Source organism: Talpa occidentalis, unplaced genomic scaffold (assembly GCF_014898055.3).
Source record: "Talpa occidentalis isolate TD23 unplaced genomic scaffold, MPIMG_talOcc4v2.1 talOcc4.7, whole genome shotgun sequence".
In the NCBI taxonomy this organism is placed as follows: Eukaryota; Metazoa; Chordata; class Mammalia; order Eulipotyphla; family Talpidae; genus Talpa; species Talpa occidentalis.
In genome coordinates this window covers 62,486,402-62,514,350 of record NW_023605083.1, presented here as the reverse complement: position 1 = coordinate 62,514,350, position 27,949 = coordinate 62,486,402, and the positions used below count along the sequence as shown (strand labels likewise).

The 27,949-nt window shown below is 37.2% G+C and overlaps 1 protein-coding gene across 11 annotated transcripts in view; it reads left to right on the top strand.

The window, feature by feature from the left end:
* Positions 1 to 12,451, top strand: part of LPAR1 (lysophosphatidic acid receptor 1) — a 132,120-nt gene extending 119,669 nt beyond the window's left edge. For all 11 annotated transcript variants that reach the window (XM_037494671.2, XM_037494670.2, XM_037494667.2 and 8 more), the window contains one exon: positions 7,682 to 12,451. In XM_037494671.2, coding sequence (XP_037350568.1) covers positions 7,682 to 7,983 — 302 coding nt within the window. In that variant the 3' untranslated portion in view covers positions 7,984 to 12,451. The remainder of the gene's footprint in view (positions 1 to 7,681) is intronic.
* The last annotated feature ends 15,498 nt before the right edge of the window (positions 12,452 to 27,949 follow it).

Below are 27,949 nucleotides of genomic sequence, written 5' to 3'. Positions count from 1 at the left end.
ATGCCTTTCTGTAAAAGATCAGTGTTTCTCTCAGGAGTGAGTGATGGGAGTGCTAATGTATATCACACGGGAGTGAAAGCATGAAACTGAATGTATGGAATATTTACTATAGGCATGAAAAAGTGGAAGCATTGTAAATGAAGTAAAATTGGTAACTGGAGATCTCTCAGTTGGACTAACTTTATCTTCTCAGTGTTTTGGAAAATGGATTTTATCATTTATTTTAGGTTCTCTTGTTGTAAGACCTTTAATGTCAAAAGTCATTCATTTTTTTTTTTAAAGATTCATTTTGTTTATTTATGCATACAAGAGCTGGGGTGCATGGGCCTCCCCTTGTGGCACAGCGGTTGAGCGCTGGGTTGCGAAGCTGCCCGCAGCCTCTATAGCACTGGTTCGATCCCCGGCTGCCAGGCAAGGGTCCCACATGGTGCGCAGACCTCTCCTGCTGCCCACTGCTCCCCTCAGCAGTGTACTTCGGTCCTTCTGCCTGCTCTGCTCCCCGCTCTGACTCTGGTGAATTCTCTCACCCTCCCGCACTTCTGACTGTACCCAGTGCTTGTATAAATAAATAAATAAATCTTAAAAAAAAAAAGAGCTGGGGTGCAGGCCAGAGATGCAGGGGGAGGGGTGAGAGGATTCACGAGTGACAGAATGGGGAACAGAACAGGTGGAATCTACTGAAATACACTGCTGAGGAGAGCAGCGGGCGAGTCAGGAGAGGTCTGCTGCGCCATGTGGGTCACTTCCCTGGCTGAGGATCGAACTCGTGCTGCAGTGGCTGCCGATAGCTTCACAGTGCTGAGCCACTAGGAAGGCCTTGAGCCACCAGGGAGGCCCAAATCATTCATTCTTGTCTCTGTTAAAATGACCTGTTGACTGTTAGACCAAGGAATAAGTTTTGTGTCTGCTGTATATTATCTAACAGCCTCCTTTAAGATTTATAATTTTAGAACAGTTTCCTAACTAGCCAAGTCTTACATGCATCCCTTAATAGCAAAATTCTCAGTATTACTACAGAAAAGAACTAAAATCAGATTGCTTTTCTGGGATACCAAATGCCAGCCTTGAAGCAATATCCCATTTAATGGTGACAGAAAAAGGAAGTGTATGTATTTGAACACTTTTCCCTCCATTTGCTCTCTGTCACAAGCTTCTAAGATAAGGAGGACTGTTTCTGAAATTAAGAAGAGCAAGGCCAAGGTGAGGTTAACTTGGAAACAGCGATGGTGTAGAATTGACTTACCTTGACTTTTTTAGATCTGTGGGATGTCTGAATTTTTGTAAAAACACAAATTTGCTAGCCAGACTGGAAATACTTTCTGTTTTTTTCATTTAAAAAACTCAGGCTCTCTCCCTAGAGGTCTTTTCTGTCAAAGACTTTTTCCCCCCTTTTAAACTTTGGCTCTTATGTTCCATATGTAAGCAAAGTTTAACTAGTTAGGAAAAAGTCACTCTAGAAAAAAAGACCCTTAATTGTGAGACCAGATGGTAAACATTATTCAGCTGATGGCGCTGAGCAGATCGGAGGGAAGGTGTGGTAATATGAGCTTGTCCTGCAGCTGTGACCTGTAATTCCAAAACAGCCTATTTCCTCCCTGCTTTTGCTTCTACATTCCAGCACTTCTTCTCTCTTGGTGGACAGATTGATGTGAAAAGATGTGTAAGAAGGGAATTAAATGTGTTCTAGGAGGAGCAATTTTGCTTTTTATTCCAACCCATGTGTCTTTTTTTGACCCTCCTCCTCCCCATGTTACTTGTGCTGACCGATCAAGTAGAATGGAATCCCTCTTGTGCAGCACACTGCATTTCACAGGTCTCATTGTCGGGAGCCCATCATGATGTCCTTACAGCATCTCCAGCTGAAGTCTTGCAGGTATCTCAAAGTAAAGGTATACAAAACCAAGATCATCACTTCTGTTTTCACCTCTTCTCAGAAAACACTGACACTGCTTTACTCCTTCAGTGAAAGGTTCTACCATTGTTCCTCCCCCAAACTGAAAATCAAGGATTCAGGGCCTCCCTGGTAGCTCAGGGGTTTAAGTCTCAGTGCTAGCAAGTTATTACCAGCCACTGTGGTGCGAGTTTGATCCTGGCCAGCCAGGGAGCTAACCCACAGGGCACAGCAGACTTCTCCTGTCTCAGCTGCTCCCCTCAGCAGTGTATTTCAGTATATCTGCCTGTTCTGCTCCCCACTCTGTTTCTGGTGAATCCTCTCACCCCCTGCACCTCTGGTCTACTCCCGATTCTTGTATGCATAAATAAATAAAAATAAATCTTTTTTTTTAAAAAAGAAAAGGATTCATTGCAAACTTTTTTTCCTTTCTTGTCCATTTCATGCAGTCCACCTCCTAAATACGTTCCAATACTTCCAAACCTCTCTTGCCCCATTGCCACTGCTGCTGCCAATTCAGACTTTGAAAATATCTGATGTTTTTGCCTTTAATTTTATTCAGATTATTTTCTTCTTCCACTCTGTTACAGTGTTGTATATTAAGTGAGAATTACCAATGAGATCAATGAAGTTAAAATCTCACTGGGAAGGCCTCCCCGCTGGCGCAGCGGTTGAGCGCTGGGTTGCGAAGCTGCCCGCGGCCTCTGCGGCGCCGGTTCGATCCCCGGCTGCTCCCCAGCCATCGGAGGAGGGTCCCACATGGCGCGCAGACCTCTCCTGCCGCCCGCTGCTCCCCTCAGCAGTGTACTTTGGTCCTTCTGCCTGCTCTGCTCCCCGCTCTGGCTCTGGTGAATTCTCTCACCCTCCCGCGCTTCTGACTGTACCCAGTGCTTGTATAAATAAATAAATAAATAAAAATTAAAAAAAAAAAAAATCTCACTGGGAAAAGTGTAGGTGAAGACAAGTGATTTCTTATAAGTTCTGCAGGTTGTTACAATATTTAGTTTGGGTTGAAAACCAAGACTGGACAGGAGAACTTTCAAACCAGATAGATATACAGTCTTTGTGACCTTGAAGATGTTATCTTCTGCCACCCTGCTCCTGACTTTATAGTAAGTAGCCATAAACTATTTGTGGTTTCTCTTACTACATGTGTTCCATACTAACCCTTGGTTTATTTCTCGGTGTGTAGGAATTCATCTGTCACAAATACTCTGGAAATATGCTGACTGCCTAAACCACTCTCCATACTGTGTACCATGTTATTTTCCATTGTGGGAGATACTGAGTTGACTCCTGAGAACCTCCAGAATAATTGAGGTCTTACGTGCGTCTTTTGTGGTATTCTCAAAAGGCTCCTTGCCTTCTTGTTATTTTTGCCCTATCCAACTGCAAGTTCTAGAAATCTCTTCTAATCAGAACGGTATTATCTCAGAGCATTTTGAAATGTCAGGTCTTCATGATCTAAAATGCATTTCCATGTCCTGCAGGAAATCTGCCCACAACACTCATCACACATTATGCCACCCACCTACCACTTACTTAAACTCAGTTTAATATCGCAATTTGATTCTCATCACACCAGCTATTACTTCTCCAGTTTATAGATGTGGAGTGGAGATTCTTTTCACTCTTATCAACCTGCCTTGTAGGTGTGTACTTTAGTCTTGAAAGGATAGGTGTTTATAAGGATCCATATGTGATGCTTTTATCTCAAGTCCTATTATGGTTGGCTACTTCTTACTAAAGGAATTCGGGTATAGTTTTTATTTTTAGAAGCTTGAAAGGAAATTCAGAATTTGAGCAAACTTGATTTCATAATACTTACTATGCTTTAGAAGTCTAATCACCTCGGAATTTTTCCAGGCTTCATTTTCCATTTCTGTAAATCATAAAATCCATGGTATTTTTTCATATGTATTTTTTGGTCAGTTTGATCTTTGGCACCTCTATGAAAGAGAAGGAAAGGGGGAAAAGGGGATATTCTTGTGATTGGTTTTAGATGTTGGTTGTCGAGACATTTACTGTGAATTCCTTAAGTTGCTCATTGAGTCCTGAAGATCTAAATGCATTGTTGGAATAGTGATGGGTCTAATCCTAATACTAAAAGCAGTTCCTTTCACTGAAGAAGAAGGGGGAAGACCCAGAGTTTCTCAGTGAGGTGTCTGTACACATTAGCTCTGGTGTCAGGCTGTGGTGTCTCTGACCTAGTCATCTCCTTGCTGGGTTTTTTTGTTTTGTTTTGTTTTGTTTTGTTTTTTTTGGTCTAAAAGTAAGACCCATTGGGCAAGTTCCTGAAACCATGGCTTCTTGGGAAAAGATCCTGCTCTTTTTCAGCTTAAAATTATTAAATTTTTATAAACAACAAATGACTGGGTTTGAATTGTCACTTTTGAACAGTTACACAACTTGAGCAGGTCTGTAAGAATCAGGATGTTCCATTCTAGTGTCTGGAAGAGGAAAAGATAATTTTATTTAAAATAAGCCTGTTGACATGCATGTTACTGGTATCTAATCAAGCTCTGGATTTGAGTTCAATTAGAGCTTTGATAAAAGAAAGGGGAAAGGAAACTTGAAAGAATGTGCTCCCATTCATGAAGGGTTTGTATGTTTTTAGTTTCCAAGTAAATGGAATAATGGGACCATGCATTTTTCCATCCAAGCATTTTCCACCCTGAGAATAATTCCCTTCCTGGCTTCTCAATGAATAATGCATTATTTCTGAAACCCAAGAGGCATTCCTTTGATTTTCCTTTATGTTTAACTTTCTGAGTGATTTTCAAGCAAGGAAATTCAAGGGCTTGGAATAAATGCCTTATTAACATTTTTACTTGAAATTCAAATAGCTTCCTACTTATTATCTCCTGATATTTGAAATATTTTTTTTCTCTCTAAGTAAGTCTAAGGTACTTACTAGAAAATGAAGCACCTTGGACACTCTTCAAAGTGAACAGCAGTTTAAAACCAATACACATTTTTGTTTTAGAACAAAGAGCTTTAAAGGGGTACTCTTCTCCTTTATTTTGATTTCCCTGCTGAAAAGATTCACAAAAAAAGAAAGCTCACATTCAAAATGAGGTTGTTTGGAGACTAAATCTTGTTTATTTACATTTTTTGAAATTCATTCCTTGAGGTTAGTCCAAATCGTAACCCCAGCCCCAAGCCTTGCACCACCTAGGCCAGTGCCATTTAGGTGGAAAGATTCAAATGCACTTCTGGGAACATTCCTATCCTCTCCCTGTTCATTGTATTGCCTGATTATGCATGTGGGACCCATTAGGTGAGATGAAATGGGACATGACTGTGGCCACAAGTTCTCTTGGCTCATGTTCTTTTAGTTAAGAATCCCCAACAGATCCTGGTGTGATGTGGTCGTAGATGACCATGTTATTTCACAACCTTCATTTTCTTTGGGAGCCAAATGAATGATTTCAAGAATTAAATACATGGGAATTAAGATTATATTCCTTTTAAATTTATAATAAATTCTTAATAATTCAGAATAGTTGAGAAAAAAACAAAGCTGATCTAAATTAAACAAGTACAACATAAAACTTGGTTTAACATATTTAAATGTATTAATTCATGGAACAGGAGTATAGTGTATTATCTGATGTGGACTCTGGAGCCAGTCTCTAAGAGCAGAAACTTTGGAATTTGTCTCCTGTCTGACACTTTATACTTACAACCTTGAGCAAGTTATTTCAGTCTTGGCTTCTTTATCTGTAAAATGGGGATGATAGTTTCTATCTCAGTGACTCTTGTGAAGATTAAATGAGTCAATATTTGTAAAGGAGATAGAAAACACTATGGGACTGTTGAAAACAATAAATGCAAACATGTGTCTTATTAGAAATTGTCGTTTACAAGAGGTCCATCCTCTGACTAGATAATGACAATAGTATTGTAATTATTGCTAAGATATACTGAGTGACTATTTTGTTAACACTGTTTAATCCTTACAGCAATCTCCTAATTAAATAAATATAATTTATGTTTTTCAGTTGAGAAAAGTCAGTAAGAAGTAATTTGTTTCAATGAGCTAAAGAGCTGATTTTTTAAAAAGATAAACAAAATTGACAACATTTTAGCTGGACTTATCAAGAAAAAAGAGGACTCAGATACATAAAATCAGAATGATTCTCTGGTAACAGAGAAATACAAAGGTTCATAAGAGAAATATGAATAATTATATGGCAACAGATTTGAAAACCTAGAAGAAATGAATAAATTTTTAGAGACACAGAACCTACAAAGACTTAATCATGAGAAATAAAAAATCTGAATGGAATAACTACCAATAAGGGGATTGAATCAGTAATTAAAAACCTTACAACAAACAAAAGATCAGGACCAGATGGCTTCACTGGTAAATGATACCAAATATTTAAACAAAAATTAGTACCAACCCTTCTGAAACTCTTCCAAATATAGAAGCAAAGGGATCATATCCAAACCATTTTATGAGGCCACCATCACCTTGATTTCAAAACTAGACAAGTAAATCAGAAGAAAAGAAAATTATAGATTGATATTCCCAATGAACACAATGCAAAAATCATTGACAAAATCTTGGCAAACAAAATTCAGCAATACATTGAAAGGGTCATGTGCAATGATCAAGTAAGATTTTTCCAGGGATACAAGTGTGGCTCAACATATGCAAATCAAACAATGTGATCTAGCACATTTGCAAAATGAAGCATAAAAAAACACATGTTCACCCCAGTAGATGCAGAAAAAGCATTTGATAAAATTCAACATCTATTTGTGATAAAAACTATCAACAAAGTGAAAATAAAGGGAACACAATTGAGCATAATAAAGGCTATGTTTGGCGATCCACAGCTAACATCCTATTCAATCATGAAAAACTGAGAGCTTGTTCTCTAAGAGCAGGAACAATACAAGATGTCCACTCTCATTACTTTTATTCAACAAAGTATTGAAAGTCCTAGCCAGAGAATGTAGGCAAGAAAAAAGAAGTAAGAGGCATCTAACTTGGAAAGGAAGAAGTAAAAACTGTCTTTGTTTATAGATGACATGATGTTACATATAGAAAACCCTAAAGACTCCACCCAAAAAATGCTCTTATGACTAGTAAACTCAGTAAGGTTGCAGAACACAAAATCAAAATACAAAAAATGTTGCCCTTCTGTGCACAAACACCAAACTATCAGAAAGAGAACTTACGAAGACATTCCATTTATAAATACATCAAAAATAGATGGCCCAGGGCATTTCTGTTCTGTATCTTGACTGGGGTGGTAAAAAAAAAAAAGAAAGAAAGAAAGAAAGAGGAAGAAGAAAAGTAGTTTGCCCAAGTTGACCCAGTTTATTAGATGGCAAACCAAGATTTGAGCCAGTCAGCTTGAATTCATAAAGTACCTGAACTAAACATTTGTCATAGTGCTTATCTTTTGCCTGGAAATATTCTTATGTCATTAAAAACTATGTTGTTAAAAATGTTGAAGTATATCCTTGAATGTGGTTTTTCACATCTTAATTATTTAGCGAACTCTGTTTTGTTCACTTTAATCATCTGTGTGTCATAGCTACTCAGTTTATGTAGGGCTTGAATTAATGAAATCACGTTAAATGATTTCATTGTTAAAATTTTTTGATTTCATTTCAGAAAATGAATATTTCATTTCAGATGTTAATCTGATGGCCTCAACTCTCAGTATTTTTGTATTGAACTGAAATCACTTCCCATTATAGTTGCTTGTTTTATAATTGCATTTTTTCTTCTTTTTTAAACCCTTCTGATACCTATCCCTGTCCATGTAGGTGCCTTTATCATCTGCTGGACTCCTGGATTGGTCTTACTACTTCTCGATGTGTGCTGTCCACAGTGTGATGTTCTGGCCTATGAGAAATTTTTCCTTCTGCTTGCCGAATTCAACTCTGCCATGAACCCCATCATCTACTCCTACCGGGACAAGGAGATGAGTGCCACCTTCAGACAGATCCTCTGTTGCCAGCGCAGTGAAAACACCAGTGGCCCCACGGAAGGCTCAGACCGTTCAGCTTCCTCCCTCAACCACACCATCTTGGCTGGAGTTCACAGCAATGACCACTCTGTGGTTTAGAAAGGAAACTAAGATGAGAAGTCAGCCATCATTCCTTAACACATGAATGAATGAGAAGTCAGCCATCATTGCTTAACACATGAATGAATAGTTCTCCCCCTTCCCAAATGCCAGGGCAAGGTGGGATCTGAAAGAGAGAGGAAATATAAACTCATGTACTTAAACACTAACCAATGGCAGTATTTGTTCCTAGACCCCCAAAGACTTGATATATATTGAAAATTAGCTTATGTGACAACCCTCATCCTGATTCCCATGCCTTTTGAAAGTAGAAAGTGGAGATCTTGCTATGGAAGTCACAAATAGACTCTGAGTGTCCATTAGACTACACTAACTAGACTTCAAAAGATTTTGTGTGGTTTGGTGCAAGTCAGAATGAGTTCTGACTAATTGAATCCACAACTTCATTTACATACAGGCTTTTTTATTTTTAAAGGATACATTTCATTTAATAAACATGTTTATACCTATCAGCATGCTTGTGATGGATAAAGAACTATAGACTGTTTTTAAGTTACCGTAACTCCATTTTTCCTTTTATTGGAAAACTATCAATTAGAATTATTGTTTTAGAAAGCATGCATGTAATGTATGTATGCAGTACGCCTTACTTAAAAAGATAAAAGGGTATTAATTGTAAATCTTCTAGGAAATAGAAGAATCTAGATGTTAAAACAAGTATTGTTTAGGTCATGAAACCATGCTCTAATCACAATATTACCTTTTTATTAAAGTGTTGTAACAGTGTAAAACAGGAAATTTATTACCAAAAATATACTCTAAAAACGCATAGAAAATGAAGCACAGTAATACTTCCCCACATATTTATCATATCCAAGTGCATTCGAATAACCAGTACATCAGAGGAGTTTTTTTTTTAATAGCCTGTGTTTTCCTGTATTATAAAATAATACGTAGTCATTGTAGAAAACTTGAAAAAGACAGACATGTATAAGCCAGAAAGAATACTGATATCACAAATGACAAATAACTACCATTAACAGCTTTTTCCTCTGTGTATGCCTGTCTATATATTACATACCTTTTTATATAATTGGGATCATACTGTAGCCAGTTTTATAACCAGTTTTTCTTTCCACTGCAGAATTGCCCCATTTTCCTATGGCATTGAAATTTTACAAAAATATAATTTTAGTGGCTATGTAATACTCCATTTAATGGATGCAACTCAGTTTATTTAACCATTCTCATATTGTGGACTACTTAGGTTATTTCTCATTTTCACTGTTATAAATAATGTTACAAAAATTTTGTGTACATAAAACTTTGTCCATATCATTGAATATTTACTTAGGACATATTCCCATGAAGGATTTTTTTTTAAATGTGAAATGTCTTTTTATGCTCTTACCTTTTATAAAAAGGGATTTCCTGCTTTTGCACTGCGTGGTTGGCAATTGTGAGGAATGCCAGGTAAATTACTTTTTTTACAGAGGAAATTAAGTGGTTACTTTAGTTGAGGGTGCTCAGGATGGAGCAGAAACAATCGACTGTCACAAATAATGAGGACACCCTAATTTGTTTCACAATCCCAAATTTCATTTGAGGGACAGATTAAATGGTTCTTGGTAGCCACGGCTGTAATGTAGGATTGAAGAAAATGCAAAGAACTCAAGTGTGCCAGTGAATAAAGGATCTTCCTATTAAAAAAGCTTGGTGCCCTTCTATAGCAAGTGGGTTGAGCATGTCAATCTGTGACTGGATACTGTGTATTTTCTAGGAACTGCCCCAGTAGACTGTCACCATGTTAAATGAGACCGGTTTAATGCATTGGCCAGATAAACCAGTAATTTCACCAGTTTGTTATAATAAGTGACCTATAAAGTGAGAGTCGTGAGGCAGGTATAGGAAAGTCAGGAGTACGTCTAAGAGAAAGGTACACAGAGAATGGTTGACTCCCTAGGAAGGAGGAAGTCAATGCATGTCAGCATCTGAGCAGGGACAGATTGTCCACAGTGAAAGAGCTCGGGAACCAGAGAGCAGAATGGTGTTTGCACATACTTTATAGAAAATACAGAGTGTTCTGTATTGGAAGTGAAGGAAATGAACTTGGACTTCTCATGTGCATATATTCTGAAGAAGTTATGGACCATTGGAAATGAAAAACACTAATTGGACCTTAATAAATCATTCTCAATCCGTGTTTGGTAATGTGTGCTTCTGGTCAGTGCTATTTCTCTCATCCAAGAGTTTTCCGGCTTCCGTTGCATGGTGCCTTCCCTGTGGGACTTTATTTCACTGTCAAAGTGCCTCTGAACTGAGGTGAAGGCAGCAATTGCTTTTCCCGCACAGAACTGCTTTTTTCAACCTTGGTAATCAGTCTTTCCAATGTCCAGGATAAGGCTGTTTATTTTGCGTGTCTAAAGGAGAGACAGCATTTTAGGACAATACTCCAATGGTAAAACTATTAAGAGTGGAGGGTTTTTGGGGAAAACTGATTTTATAAAAAATTTCTGACAGCTCTATGAAAACACAGTAGTAATTTGTAAAGTCACAATAGTCTGTGCTTATAGAGTGAACAAGATATAAGTGATAGGTACCTGCCAATTATATATTCAATGTATTGCTTAAGATGTTAGAAAAAGATCAACTGTTTAGTCTCATGAATGTCTCCATGATTATTTAGAAGAAAATGCTGAACCTTTAAATTTAGGTGGATGTAAGATGGTTAGAAATCAAATGTCTTAGACTCTTCTTCACAAATTAGTCACATCTCATTACTCCCTCCTTTTGTTTTTTATTAGTGAAACCATAATTCCATAGACTGAAAATCTCAATTGATTTTCTACAATTAGTGAATCTTAGAGGTTTTTCATTTCCTCTCCCACTTAACTATTGCCTTAGTTTCTCCTCTTCATATTTTGTTTATTCCATTAAACTCTTAATTTCTCTGATTATTTCTAGCCCTTCCCCTAACCTAGAGTTTGACACCTGGCTAGATAAAAATGGTAGAAACACTTCTTTGTCCAGTTAATTCATTATGCCAAGGTGAGCAAACAGTTTTTTTTTTTTTTTTTTTTTTTTATGCCAAGACCTATTGAAACAAATACCTTGTTCTTTTCTACCAAGTGAGCTTTTCCTGATCCCACCCCCTTAGAGGATTGGCATTTATGTGTTTGGATGGACTTGACCCTATGCACCATCCAGTATAGGTATGTGTGTATAACTCAGAGTGAAGACAGTTGATGTGTCTTCCAAAGCAAGTTCTGTTCATTCTGTGACATTCACCTGTACCTTGTAGAGTCTACATGCAAAATTCTAATTCTTTAAACTTAGACTACTCATATTGACAGAGTGCTTACTAATTTGTTAAATGGTGGCATCATGTAAAGACAATTTTAAATCTAGAGTAGGGGTTGGAAAACTAAGACCAATTGGCCAAATCTGCTTTTGTGGACCTAGGAGCTAAGGATGGTTTTTACATTTTTAGATGATTGAGGGAGAAAAATTATTTAGTGGCACATAAAAATTACGTGAAATTCAAATGGCAGTCCACAAATAAAGCTACATTGGAACACAGCCACACTCATTAGCTTATGTATTGTTTATGGCTACTTTTGTACTACAATGACAAAATTGAATAGGTGCAACAGAGATTGTCTTTCAAAGTCTAAAATCTTTACTCTGACTCTGTACAGAATAAGTTTGCCAACCCCTTATTTAGAGAATCTCATTTTCAACCATGTTGTCCTCATTTGATCTTGTTATGCATTAGAAGAATAAGGGAAAATTGGGCACATCATGATCTTCTGAGCTCTGAACTACAGAGAAAATTATAAATTACATTTTTTATGCTAAATGTAATTTTTATTCTGAAACACTCGAATTTGCAAAAAGGTTTGCTAAATGTCCAAGACAGTTTTCCTAAACCATTTGGAAATGACCAAATAATGCCTTCTCATCGTTTAATAATGTATGATTCTTATAGCCAACGACATTCTTTTTCATAACCTCAGTCAATACATCAGGAAATTAACCATCAGAATCAAGAAATTAACATTGACACACATGCCACCATTTTAACTTGACCCCACTGAAGTTTTTTTATCAGGGTCACTGGTCAAGAGACTTGTCAAGGTTGGAGGTCATCTATCTCTTGAGTCTTCTTCACAAATTAGTGAATCTTGAAAAGTCCTTTAGTCTATTGTTGACCTTTTACGATCTTGTCATTTAAAGACCACGGAACAGTCATTTTGTAGAATAACCCTCAGTTTTGGTTTCTCTGTATTTCTTCCTGACAAAGACCAGTGTGCTATTGTGCTAGTCTTCTCACTGCCCTACCAAGTAGTACATGATACTAACTTTTCCCATTACTAGTGGTATTAAAATTGATGACATGATTAAGTTGGTATCTTCCAAGTTTTTATCTTTTCCCCTTTGTAATAAGCATTTTATAGTAAGTAGTTTGTTCCTCATAGAATTTTAATGCCTCAGCATCTATTGACATTCCTTGGATTAAATATTCATTATTCCAATGGATGCCAAATGATGAATTTCTAATTTTTCTCTTCAAAAAAATTATAGTTCACTTTATTTTGTGAAAAAAACTTTGTCTTTTCCCATTAATTTATTCATTCATTTATACTTTATTGACTCATGAATTTCTGTCTTCTTCAATTAGTTACAATATTACCTTCATTTCTAAATTAGAATTTTCCTTTTTGAGATAATGTTGAGAGTTGTGCAATTCTAAAAAATAATAGATTCCTGTACTCTTTTCCTAGTTTTCCCTAATGATATCTTGTAAAACCATAGTATACCAACACAGCCAGGATATCAACGCTGATACAACATACTCAGCAGTTCTGTCACCTGGAGAATCCCACCTGTTGCACCCTTATGGCCACCCTCCTTTCCTTCACCTCCACCCTGAACTAGCAGCCCCTGATATACTCTCCATGTTTTTCAATTGCATTTTAACAATAATGTTTAGGGTGTAGGGCTAATACTTCCAGATGTATGTATATGATGTACGTATGTGTGTGCATATGTGTATGTTTAAACATAGTTATTCACAAAGTGATCTTTTGTAGAACTCACAATGTCTTCCCATTGACCTCAGAGGAGCCAAACCATTTTGCTTTGAATGACATTGTTTACCTTCTCTTATTTCTACTGTGCGTGAATTGTCTGTGTTGTGGTGCTCATGTACCTATAGGCATGCCTGTGTCCCAAGCTAGGCTATGTCCTTTAAGGATGATATAATCATGTATATTCCACCTCCATTTTGTGATCCAAAGGACTGGAACCAAACTAGAAATAGGGAGCCATTTACTAAAATTGCTCTTGATTGACAACTATAGAATTCGATGTGATAGTTATCACTAGCACTCATTCTATAATTGATTCATTCATTTTGAGGGCCCTATATATATGAGGCCTATGTGATACTTCTATGAATGAGATGCATGGTCTTAAATGGAGCTTAGAATTTAGTATGAGAAGGAAGGAAGGGGGAGAAATAGGTAAGTTAAAAATGAAAGTATTAATTGTCAGTGTGGAGGAAACAATGGCTTACCATAGAAATTTAAAGGGAACTGAAAGGCATAGGGAAGACAAAAGGAGGAACTGCTTTGAGAGTCTATAAAGGCGCCATAATAGGACAGGTTACTGTGCTATCAGTTCTCTCACTTTGCACCTGAGTTGCACAGAAGTGTATCTCTTTCAAACTCTGGAAATTGCACCCACTCGAGTTAAACCATTGCACATTTAAACAACCCATTTGAAAAATGAATATCCATTTAGCACAGGTAGATAGGAATTCATGGACAAGGTAAATGCTTGGTGAGCAAAAGCATGTAATTTGGGTAAGAACAAGCATGAACAGTGAGAATGAGGCTTGAAAGGCAGACAGGTATGATGCTATGAGAGTAATTTTATCCTGAGAATTATGGGCAATGGGTTCAATGATTTAATCCATCTGGTTTGGATTTCAGAATAAATTGAAGACATGGCAAATGGCTAGATTAGAGGCCGTCACATAAGCTGGGATGAATGACGAAGGTGATGATAGTGGTGTGAGAAGTAGATATACATAGATTCAAGGGATGTTTGTGACCTAGTGATTGAATAAGATCCTAATCCAGGTTTCACACCTCGGACAGGTGGGGTTGTGAGATGAAATAACAAAAATAGGATGAGGAGCACATTTAAAGATAAAAAATGATGCCTAACGAGCCATCCTAGGAGAACTTCGCAATTGGGAAGAGGCTGTGTGATACCCTAAGATGCAGGTCTATACTGAAGTTCTAGATTTTGGAGTTCAATTTCTTCTTCTGTCATCCTGCCACTGTCCTCATAATAGGAAGCATGACTCTCTGATCTGTTTGAATAGAAAGAAAGAAAAGAGAGGAAACGGAGAAATAAAAGAGTAAAACTTACTATTTGAAATTGTTATCTAGAATGTAGAGATGTCTCTGTTTTACAAAACAAAGTTAACTAGATATAGCACTTTAATACATTACCAAGATATATCCAAGGTCAATATGTGTGTATCTCAATGAGTAGCTGAGGCAGAGAGTTTTAGAGGCCATCAATTTCTCATTTTCTCTTCCCTCCTGGGCTCTTAGAAAACTGCAGTTCTGTTAAGCTTGTCCAAGTGACTAGTTATGGCTGGAAGAATCAAAGTGTTGTTTGTAGGCTGAAGGAGTCAAGTGCCCCCGTGCTGCTTCCTAGGTCTTTTTTCCCTGAAAGCTGAGCACAGAGATGTGACAGCAAGAGAGTGAAGTCCCTCTACACTGGTTGTATAATATGACCAAGAAATAAACATTTCCTGTGTTTATAGTGAGATTTGTTGATCATTTGTTATTGCAACATAACTTAGCTTGTATTGACTAATAGTATTTAGTTTTGATAAATATTAGGGTTCTTTTGAAATTTTTGCTTTTCTGGATTATAGGGAATGTATGTTAGAATTTTTAGCTGAAGTTGAGAATACCAAAATGCATTATAAAAATAATGTATTTTATAGTCTTAGAGTGTTGGAGAACATCTTTTTATCTGTACTTGGGTACTATCAATCTTTGAAATTTCTTTAAAAGAGTTTGGAAAATTTTCAAATGCTTGGAGATTAAGCATTTCTAAATGACAAGTTTCCCATGCCTTAATACCAAGCAGTCTTTTGAATTTTAGCAAAATTGGTATGTGTTTAACTTTTATCCTGATAATTTTGAAAAAGTATATGAGTCTTTTTTCTGGATACAGATCTATATTTTCTTTCTCATAAAATGATTAGTATAGTTGGTTTAATAGATCATAATTTTTCTCCTACATAAGGTATCAAATTAAGATAGTTTTGACATAATCTCCCATTATAATTGTGATTTTGGCCAAATTACATGTTTATGACTTAGATTGACATTGTTGAACATTTTTTATTAACTGGATAAAATTAATTTTTTTTTGCTTGTTTGAAGTCAGCCTTTAACTAAGGTTAGTATTTCAAAGCCTACTGTAGTATTCTCCTTTATTCATTTCCAACTTTATTTATTTTGTAGCGTATATAGCTTATAAACAGCATAAAACTTGGTTTTGTGTTTTTCTAGTTTCTTTAAAATTATACATTTAAAAATGTTTTCAAAAAACATTTTAACCTCTGTCAATAACAAGAATGTGTTTGTTTTCTTTGTATAAGTTTAAAGGTTTACCAGTTTTACTTCCTTTCTGCCCTTTTCTCCAAGATTCCTCATATATTTTAAAAGTCTGCATATTTATTTTCAGATCCTTTTTTCTAGTGTAATTTCTCTTTGAAGGATCTTTGTTAACACATGCCGACGTGTCCTTAGATGACAATATTTGCTAGTTAACAATTCATTAGGACTTTTTAAATACCACCCCTTCCTCTTTCTTTATGTCTTTATGCTGAATCACCTTTTTTTTTTTTTCCACTTTGTGAATGATTTCTTTATTCCAAAAAGCATACGCTGTGATTATAAGTGTGAAAACTTGTTTCATTTTTCTTCTAATGTGAATGTTTTTGGCCAAGTTTACAGTTCTTGGCAATAATCTTTTCCTTAAGAAATCTTCAAACATTGCTCAATTGTCTCCAGCACTGAGTGTTTTAAGAGTGATAAATGATGACTTTCTGGTACAAAATCATAGATAGAATTTAATCTTTATTTTGGAATTAAGGAATTAGGAGTCTCTTAAGTTTATCTTTCTGCTAAATGTCTCGTGTATGTTTGAGAAAAACTAATGGTTTCTAATGGTTGGATGCAAACTTCTAAAAATTTCATTAGATTAAACATATTGATTATATTTTAAAATCTTTGTTATTTGCTTTTTTTTGCTTTTCCTATCAATAATTAAAAAAGACATATAATTTGTCATTTTTTTAACTGTATGTTATGGGTTGATTGAAGTAGCATAGTATTATAGCATTATCTAGTTTCAGTGTTCATCATTGAATCAACATATATGTATACTACATTAGGTTCCCTGCTAAAAGCCCAAATCTATCCTTTGTCCCAGTTTACCTTATTTATCATTTTTTTTCCCTTGGCAGGACTATAAATTTCTATTATTTTATAATATGAGGCTATTTGTTAGGAGTATTAAGGTTCAAAATTACCTTTTGGTGAGTGAAATATTCTGTTTGAAGTGGTCCTTGCTATTTCTAATAATGCTTTTTAACTTGAATGTTGTAAGATCTGATATTAAGATAACTGTGTATTTCTTTACCATTTCTCCTCAGGACTCTTCAAGTTTTTCATGTAAATCTCTATCAACTCAGGGAAATATTCTTCTATTATTTTTTTCATGTACTCTCTAGTCTTCTTGTGGAAAGATCTAATTATATAGGTATTGAATCACCTTCATCTGTCATAGATGGTACTAATGATTACTCTTATCATCTCATTATCTTTTTGCTCTAAATTCCATTGAAATTCTCAATAGAATGTAAGGTCCATGGGAGCATGGGTTTGTTTCTTAGTTGTTTCCCCCCTGCCTGAATGTGAGCTAGAAAAGAGAACAGAGGAGGTACAAAATAATATTTATTGAATAGGTAAGTGAATTCTTAGGGGTGATTTTTCTAGGTTTTTGGGTTTGTTTGTATTTTTGCAATCTACTATTCTGCTACCTATGTTAGCTATTACTTATTTTTTAATTTTATAAATAATTTTGCCTATGAAAGCTCATTCTTACTCTCTGGTTAGTCCTCTTCCCAAAGCACTTTACGTCAGTTTTACGCATCCTTATAGTGTATTCAATTATACTTAAAAAATATGTTGTGATTTTTTAAAAACTTTTCCTGTATTTATGCCATTTCTCTGATAGGAGGAGATTGGCACTAAGCTAGTGATCCTCTTTATTGCAAAATACTTTTGATAAATACACTTTTTAATCAATGAAGTGTAAGCTTGATGAGTGTTGGAGCTGACTTACACTCTTCATGTTTGTCACTTTTTGCTGACTCCCCCAGTATAGCCTGACTAGCTACTGACAAGAGGAGTTTGAGAACAGACTTTTCTCTGGGGATGGTTAATGGATGTAGATTCCAGAATTCATTCAGCGCTGATTTACAATCAGAATTATTAAACAATATTAAACTTCACTGCTACTTTAAAGACCCTCTGAGTCTCATTACTGGTAAAGAAGAAGGGTTGGAAGAGAACTCAACATTTAAAGCTTAGGGGATATACAAATTCTAAATAAAGTTGAGAACTTAATGCTGGAATAGAATGTTCAGACACACCTCCAAAAAGACTTGAAAGAGGTGCCAGTGGAACCTGCCAGGGCAGCAAGTTCTGACCCTAACTACTCTGAGAGGCTCTGCCCACACTTATTTTCATCCCTCCCTCTGGTTACAAACTCATGTGGTGACTCATTCCTTTGTTTAGGTTAAGGGGAACAGGGACATCTAGTGGTAGTCTACAACCAGCATTGTTACCAGAGATAAAACATCAATGCCAAACATCTGAGGCAGAACTTCTGGAATACCATCTGATTAAATATTGAATTGACTGTGTTTGCTTCCTAGAAGTTTCCCTTTTCATGGTCTCTAGTTTAATAAGGAGGGTCCATGGTTTCTTCTTGAAAGACACCCTGGAGCATATTTCAAGGGTGATTTTAAATATTTCCGGTAGAGAGAGCAGTAAAGTTAGATTACAAAGAAAAGCAGCTTCTGGATCCCCACCGAATATAAGAATTTTCTTATGTGTGTGTGGTGTAATTTTAACCATAGGGTCAGGGAGACATAGCAAAAAATATTAATCATTGTAAATCATCTCAGCACCCCTATACCCCCAAGAGAAGGCTTTCTTACATTGGCTACTCCCCTCTGATCTCTGAGGAAGTGTTATCTCCTAGAAACAGTGAAAAGACACCGAAAGTCCTAATTGAAGATGGGAGCATGAACAGGAGGGAAGAGATCAGGAGATGAGAGATGATATTGATCTCCATAATAAGTCAGAAGAAAGACAAAAGGTCTGCATTGAACCATTTTCTGTTTTTTTTTGTTTGTTTGAATTGTGAATTTAATGTTGAAAATTTTAAAAATCATTATTTTGGCTGTCTTGATTCTGCTTTTTTGAATATGAGATCTACAGGCGCCAGTGCCACTTGTGTCTAAGATCAATGAGGGTCACAATTTCCATTCTTGCTGCTTGCTCCTAACGTGAGTTCAGAATTCTGGCTCATTCCTGAAATGCCTCTCTAGGGCTTGGGACATGAACATCTGACCCTAACCTGGCCTCCCTGCTTCTCTAGTAGGAAGAACCTGACCCTTGATCTCCCATTTTTATCAACTTAGTTCATCTCCAAGCTCTTCCTGACAAATACAGCCCCTGATCCTCTATTCTGATAATCTATTGTGTGTTCCTGCTCATATAGTTCTGTCAGCAAGCAGAGCAAGAGGCCTGTTCCTGTCCTATATTTTTTGTAAAGCTTTATATTCCTTCTCATTAGGCCCCAACCAGAATCTTTTCTAAATATCACTCCTGCCATTTGATTATTCCTATGGGAATCCCATGCTAACTTGTCACAAACTGGTTGTTCCAGAAACAGGTTAGTTCTAACTCCAGGTCTTTCTTACTGTTGGCACACAGATTATGTTTATTGTAGAACATCATGCACTTTGGGGATAGCTTATAAAAAAAAAGTCAATTTTCTTGGAGAAAAGATGTCTTTGCTTGTTCCCTGTCTGCTTCCCAACCTACACTCTGCCTTAGAGTGTAGTCAATGCCAGGGATATTTGCACCAAGATAAGAGGATGCCTTTTAGAAATCTTCAGTTTAATATTAATGGAGGGATATTCACAGGTACCCAGAAAAATCACTTATCTCCTGTAAAATGGAACATCAGAGGGAAAGCCAAGAGGTAAATTAATTTGAATAATTAAAGTTGATGGACAGTTTCAACATCAAACATGTGGAGGGTCACTATGATCATGATTTGGATATCTTTCATTCACTTATTAAGAAATAAAAGAGCCTGGATAATGAATGTGTGGTGCCACCAAAAAGAAGAGGTCTGAGATTTGGAGGTGAGGTCTGAAATTTCATTCTATAAAAGGATATGAACAAGAGGCTTCTATTCTGGGAGCTCCCTGGTGGCACAGGGGTTAAAATCTCAGTGCTATCAAGCTGTCACCAGCCACTGAAGCATGAGTTTGATCCCAGACCAGGCAGCTGACCCACATGGCACAGCAGACCTCTCCTGCCTCTCCCGCTGCTCCCCTCAGCAGTGTATTTCAGTAGATCTGCCTGTTCTGCTCCCCACTCTGTCTCTGGTAAATCCTCTCACACCGCCCCCCACGCCTCTGGCCTGTACCCCAGTTCTTGTATGCATAAATAAATACAATAAATCTTTTTAAAGAAGGCTGCTATGTATATAAGTACTCAATAAAAACAAACAAATGATAGTACTTTTGCTAATCAAATATTTCTTTATTTTTAAGATTTTTATTTATTTATTTATACAAGCACTGGGTACAGTCAGAAGCACGGGAGGGTGAGAGAATTCACCAGAGCCAGAGAGGGGAACAGAACAGGCAGATGGACCAAAATACACTGCTGAGGGGAGCAGCAGGCGTGGCAGGAGAGGTCTGTCGTGCCATGTGGGACCCTCGCAAGAGGGCCGGGGATGGAACCGGCACTGCAGAGGCTGCGGGCAGCTTCGCAGCCCAGCGCTCAACTGCTGCGCCACCAGGGGAGGCCCACTAAGAAAATATTTCAAGGTCTTCAGCAAAGACCAAGGTATGTCCAATACTTAATTAAGAAAACCCATCTTAATAAGACCAATTAGTTTTCACCAAAAGAGAAGGAGAAAGAGGATAGGTATATCAGGAAAAAGGGAACAATGGCATGAGGAAGGGAGATTTGGACTTTGAATGATGAACTTAAGATAGTCTATACATATGCTGATTTTCAGTGATGGACACCTGAAAGTTATATATTGTTTTCATGTATTGTTACTTTAATTAAAAAAAAGTAAAGCAGAAAAAGAAACCCAGATACCTGGCATGAAACTTAAGTAAACAATAATCATCTTCATTGTAATGTGTTGGAAGGACTGTAGTCTGTGTGGAGCCTGGAGACAAGAGCCTAAAAGTGGACTATTTATCTCCAGCCCAGTTAGGGGAGGGGGCAGGACTGGAACTGGCAGAGGCGCTCTTGTTGAGAATAGCCCAGACCAGGTGAGATGCCAGTGAAGTTTTCATTCTGCTCTGCTTCAGTGCTCACTAAGGAATCGCTCCTTTTAATTTTTAGTTTTTATTTGTAGACATTATTTTAAGCGACACATTTATTACTTTAATCATGAAGTTATATTTTTGCATGGAATGTTTTGAATAACAGAAACATTGCAAGAAAATCACTTCATTTCACTTACCTAACAGTCGCTTTTTGTGCATAAAATTTCTTCCGGTTTGTTTTCTAGGAATATGTATTATGATAATAGTGTACAAATAATTTTTTCTGGTTTTTTAATTTAATATTCTATTTAAGGCATGTTCCATACAGTGAAATCAAAATGATCATTTTTAATATCGTCACATAAATATTAAAGTCTTGTCTATATAATACTATGTAGAGAATTTAATACCAAAATTTCGGTGCAAGAGGTTGGCCCTGTCCCCAAGGCTGCACAACCTCCAGGGCACTGTTTTATGAATATGAGGAGTACCCAGGTTGCCTTTCTCCAGACCCCTGGTGAGATTTCTGCCTGCCTATTTATCTGGGTTGGACCTTGAATGCCTATTGGACTGCCTGCCTATTTATCTGGGTTGAGTGATGTCTGGACACTAGAACAATCATTTTGATGTAGGGCCTCCAAACACAGTGCCTTCAACATTTCTGCTCTCACTGACACTTCTCTGACTGACTGTGATCCTTGCAAGACCTATCTTTTGGAATACTCAGCCTTCAGTGCGCCCAGTGCCCACCACCTTTGCTTGGGACAAAGAAAACTCAGATAATGGTATTGGGAAAATGAAAGTATTTTTATTTAAGTCTTCTGAATTACTCCAGATTTCAAGAGACTTAAGCTCCCCAAGGAACCAAGTTTAAAGCTAGTTTGTTCATGGCAGAAAAACAGATATTTCTGCACATGATTGTCACCTGCAGATAAAGAAGCACATACATGTGGGGGAATCAGTTTTGTGAAAGTCAAGGGTAATTTTTTTTTTTTTTTTTTTGGTTAGAGATGTAAGGCTCAGTATTTCTTTGGGGGAATAATGAAAGGCAAGGTATTTTTGCCTTTAAAAAATGTGTATCAGAAATCAAAAGGGATGTTTTCCCTTCTGACTATGGAAGGGAATATGGAAGGGTTTGTGATATGCTTAGTTGTAATGGCTCAGGGCAGCTTGCTATTTTGGCTTTCTCAGTCGTCTTGGAGAGAAACTAGATCGAAGCATGTAAGGATGTTATGGAAGGGCAGGGAAAGGACAAATAAGACACCCAGTCTTGCTTCGGTGAGATTACCCCAGGACAGTGACCCAAATAAACCCAAATAACTGAGGACTGAGATCAGATGCTAGATGTAAGGAATGAACTAAAGAATAGGGAGAAGAATCATTTGACAGGTAAGAGGAAAACCAGAAGGGCAGGATTATTCAAGCCCAAGAAGAAAAGGTGGATCAGCAAGGACAAAAGCCACAGAGATGTTCTGTGAGATTTTTATGAAAGGGTCTATTTGGCTTGTGAATTGGCAGGTTACTGGTGACATTGATGAGGCTAATTTTAGGTAAATGGTGGGTTAAGTTGCTCAGCGAAGATCACACGTAATATTTACATGGGACTCAGAGCAGGGTTCTGACTCCAAGTCAATTTTCATTGTTAGGTAGAAGCTACAGATCTTTTCTTGAGATAAATTAATATATGGACATCTTAGCCACCAAAGCCTTCATGGGCCAGGGGGAGGCAACGTCGAGGTGCCTTTGTGACGGTTTATCGGTTTGTTAAGGCAAAGCTCTTGAATCACTTGATAACCCCTAAGTGAATAGATGCATTAGAGCGCCTGGATTTGCAAACCTGAGGGTTCCTTTCAGCTGGGACCCCTGGTTGCTTCAGCAGTCTGCAAGATATTCCATGACATCTTCACTCTGCAGTTTCCTCAAAGCCACATGGACATCAAAGGACTCTCGACTCCTTTCTTATTTACACCACACAACTGGAGATTCTGACCAGTAGGTCAGGAGAGAAAGGAATTCATAGTGTTCGCCCTTAGTTTTTCCAGTCCCCCTTGGCAAAAGTTCTTCCTTTTTCTATGTGGGCAATAAATCCTGAACCTCATAAAATGTCAAGGATACATGAAAAATCTTCTTTTCTTCCTTTTAGTTAAAATTCTGACATACAAAAATAAACTATCAATCCAATGTTGTGGTTTGAAGTATCTTTCCAGGCAAAATAGGCAAGGGAAAAGAATGTAAAGAATCTTACTGGCATGCATTCTTGGGAAGCAAAGCAGGACTTAATGATTTTCAATTTATGAGACTGTACACCCTCCAAAGCCCATTTGAGCTCTAACCCCCAATCCCTAGTCACTCTCACAAACATTTATCTTGTTACAGTTTTCAGTCTTCCATTCAGTGTCTTAGATTACTGGCATGTCATTCACTGAAAATGATTTTAAGTTGACTTTCTAGTCCTTTTTCTAATTATATACCCTATTATATAGATACAGTAATTTTGCATTTTCTTTTCTTTCTTTTTTTTTAAAAGATTTATTTTATTTTATTTTATCTTATTTATTCAAGAGGTGGTGTACAGGCCAGATGCATGGGAGGGTAAGAGGATTCACCAGAGAGAGAACAGAGAACAGAACAGACTGACTGAAACACACTGCTGAGGAGAGCACCTGGCGAGACAGGAGAGGTCTGCCTTGCCATGTGGGATTCTTGCCGGCCGGCTGGCCGGGATAGAACCTGCACTGTAGAGGCTGCGAACGAACAGCTTCACAGTGCGGCGGCGCTCAACCACCTGCGCCACCAGGGAGGCCCAGCATTTTCTTTTTTAAGAGAAAGGTTGTTCTTTTTCTTTTTACTGTATTAGAGTTATAGCTATTTGAGAGGGTATATGAGCCTCCTTCTACTCCTGTTTAGGACTTTTTAAAATCCATTATTTTCCCTCCTACAAATAGATTATGAATTTTATCAAATGTTTTTTGGTATATCAAATTACTAGGGTTTTTCAAATGGAACTGTTTTTACATTCCTGATCGTTCCTGGAATCATTACTGATTGTCTATGAGTTTTCATTTTGCAATATAATATGGTGATGGCGGCATAAGATAGCAGTTAAGAAAATGTATCCTGAAGGCAGACTGACTGGATTTAAGTCCCAGTTCCATTACTTGCTGGTTGTGTAAACTTAGGCAGGATTCTTAACCTCTCTGTACCCCGGTTTCCTCATTTGTAGAGAAGACATTAGCCCTACCTTAGAGGACTGTTGCCAGGATATACTAGATCATACATGTGATATATTGGTATGATGCCTGTGGTAATAGAGGGAGGGTGGGTGATAACAGATAAAGAAAGGGAGACTTGTGGGTATTGAAACTTCCAAGAGTAATTGTGGTGATGGACATACACTTCTGTGAATATACTAAAAGTCATTGAATTATACACTGTAAACAGCTGAACTGTGGGGTTTTTTTGTCGACCACTTATCATAGAAGTTTTCTTCTTTCTTTTAATTGCAGTATAATTGACATGTTATATTAGTTTCAGGTGTACAGCATAATGATTTCATATTTGTATATATTGCAAAACGATCACCAGAATAAATCTAGTTAACATCCATTATCACACATCGTTACAATTTTTTCCCTGTGATAAAAACTTTTAAGATCTAGTCTCTTAGCAACTTTCAAATATACAATACATTATTGCAGACTACAGTGACCATGCTGTGTATTATATCCACATGACTTACTTTATTGCTGGAAGTTTGTAACTTTTGACCCCTTCACTCATTTCATCTACCTTCATCCACCCCATCCCCCCTCCCCAAGCATCAATCTGGTCTCTGTATCCACGAGTTCCTTGAAAAAAGTAAATGAAATTCATTTCATTTGAGTTAACTTTTTCTAATATTTCAATACTTAATTTGTTTTTCTGTATTATTTTTTATTGAGGGGAGAATGGTTCACAAATCTGTATATGACTTAGGAATATACATTCACACCTCTTCAGATGTATGCTACCAGACCACACCTGCCACTTAGGAACCCAAATCCTCCACCATCGTATCCTGGGCCTCCTACCCCCACTCTCCTTCTCTGATAACCTCAATTCTACATCAGATTTCTAAGGTTTGTTTTGGTTTAGTTTTGTCCGTTCCTTTGTTTTCTTTCTTTATTCACTCATATGCACATATGGGTGAAATCGTCTAGTATTTGTCTTTCTCTTTCTGACTTTTTTGGTTTCTTTTCTTTTTATTGAGGTAATCCTGCTTTACAATATTCTACATGATTAAGAGTTATGGGATCACACCTTTCAGGTGTATGTTACCACACCACACCCTGAAAGTCCTCTGCCCAAGTTCATTGTACCCCCTCTGCTTTAGAGTCCACAGACAAGTGAGAACAGATGCTAGATGCAAGGAATGAACTAAAGAATAGGGAGGAGAATCATTTGACAGGTAAGAGGAAAACCAGAAGGGCAGGATTATTCAAGCCCAAGAAGGAAAGGTGAATCAGCAGGACAAAAGCCACAGAGATGTTCTGTGAGATTTTTATAAAAGGGTCTATTGGGCTTGTGAATTGGCAAGTTACTGGTGATACTGATGAGGTATTTGTCTTTGTCTGACTTATTTTTTTAAAGATTTATGTATTTATGCATATAAGAACTGGGGTGTAGGCCAGAGGTGAGGGGGGGTGAGAGGATTCACCAGAGACAGAGTAGGGAGCAGCTCAGGCAGATCTACTGAAATACACCACTGAGGGGAGCAGCAGGCAAGACAGGAGAGGTCTGCTGTATCATGTGGGTAGCTCCCTGGCTGGGGACCAAACTCATGCTGCAGTGGCTCCAGATACCTTCATAGGTTGTGTCTTAACCCCTTTCACCACCAGGGAGGCCCCAATCCCATTGTGCTGAGATAGGCATTGCTCTCATTTGGCATGTAGACTTTTTCTTCTACTGTTGTTCTCTCTCTTTCATTCTATCACATTCATGATAAAGGTATATGTTTTGCTATATAAGTAGTAATAGTGTATGTAATTTATCAATGCATGTAGCACAATACAGGGATAATTCACAAAATTGGGCTCTGCACCTTGTGTTGATTTATCTGATTTTAAAATTCAATGATCCATTGAGAATATCTTTTCATATCACTAAATATCCTTTAATATTTTTAATTATGCACGACCGTTCATAAGACTTACCATAATCAACTTAAGCAATTTCACACTGATAACTTTAGGATATTTCCAATTTATGTAATTATGTACTAAGCTGTAACTATACTATTAAAATATGAACGCTCAGGGCCTCCATGGTGGCACAAGGGGTTAAGCACTGCACTATGAAGCAATCCACAGCCACTGCAGCACGAGTTCAATCCCCGGTCAGGGAGAAATCCACATGGTGCAACAGCCCTCTCCTGTCTCGCCGCTGCTCCCCTCAGCAGTGTATTTCAGTCAGTCTGTCTGTTCTGTTCCCCATTCTGTCTCTGGTGAATCCTCTTACCCCCTGCATCTCTGGCCTGTACCCCAGCTCTTGTGTGCATACATGAAATAAATCTTTAAAAAAAATTTGAACACTCGAGTCTATTTATATTGTGTCCTATTCTAACTTGGTTCTTTAAATGTAAATAGTCTGAGGGCTCTTCTGACTTGTGTGACTTGCTCATCTATTCTCTTCTCTGAACCTCATTGCCCTGCACACCCGGAAATCTGACACCTGCAGTTCCCACACATCTGTGCAAGTGATGTTCCTAATGTGACTTAGACTTTGTGAATGGAATACACTTGTGTGAGACATGACCTTGGAAAATGAGTTGAATGGGGGAGAAAGGTGGGATATATGACATCATTTAACTGATACAGAAATTAGCAAAAGTATTAGCAAAAAATCAGACCTGGCAACTGTCAGCAATTTAGTAATTTGGCACCAGTTAATTTGGCCCAGACTTGCCATGTGGCTCAGGATGCTGTTCCTGGAAGTACAGCCTACAGCCTATTTTTTTTTTTTTCAGTCCTCTTTATGATTCTGTAAGCCACTTAGTACCATGTAATAAATTCTTCTCTGCTGAAACTGGCTAGAGAAAATAGTGGATTTTTGCAATTGAATAGAATGTACATAATGGTTCTAACTTTACTTTTCACAAATATAATTCATTAACTAATCCAATTTCTTCTCACTAATTTGAAATGTAGCCTTTATCATATGCAAAATTTTAGATATGTTTCAGTCTGTTCTTTCATTTGATTGAATTTTTTTTCCATATATTCTATGGCTGATACTACTTTCTGGATTACTGTAGCTTTAATATGGTAATCCTTAATATGTGTTGGATAAATGCCCCCTCTTAGTCTAATATATAAACCTCATGGTCCTTTTCTTAAATGAGTATTTTTGTTGAGTTCTAAACATATTCTTATTGAAATTTAATTGAATTCAGGAGATAATTTACATCTCATAAAGTTAAATTGTCCCATCTCAGAACAGTTGTCTATTTAAGCAGTCTTTATTTTCACAAATAGAATATAGGCTTTCTGTTGTTTTTGTTGTTTAGAGAGACCTTACAGATTTTTTAATGCCGGATACCAAATATTTTATATAATTTTTGTGATTGAGAGTGCCATAATTTGCATTGTATACCTTAACCAGTTTTATCGGGGATGTATTCATTTGCACATTTTAAAGCTATCTTCCTGAATTCTTTCTTGTACTTTTCAGTTTTTCACAGGCTATCAGAATGATCAGTCTTATCTGTAAAATGCCAGTGTTCCCTTCTTTCTAGTCTTCATGTGGTCTTATTGAGTAATGTTATAATTAATTTAGTGTGGTGAATTAGGTATCTTTTTGATGGGTCAGTCTTGGACATCAGTGGCCTCATGAGAAGAAGAATTCCTTATGGGATGGGCAGTTCCCTTGAGACTCAAGTGATGTCCACTGTATTCTGTTCCTCCTCAACTCTGTTTAGCTCACGCTCACTCTATCCACTCACTCAAAGATTCCCTTGCTTACAATGCATGATCTTACTATCCCATATTTAGTCCAGATGATCTCATCATTTTCCCAATGAAGGATAATACAAACTTGTATCAATAGGAGCCCTTGTTCTCTGAATCCAGAATCACTTCCTACTATACATTCCTTCTGTATTTCTGTGGTAAAGCCATAGTGTGCAAAAGCTTATCTGAGTATGTCAGCTATTAGAATATAAAGGAGAATTTGTAAAGATTTGAAGGAATGGAAATAGCCAGAGTTAATAAGAGTAGATAAAACAGGACCTTGTTGTTGGGTAAATGAATCCCTATGAACTTTCTGGAGAACAACTTG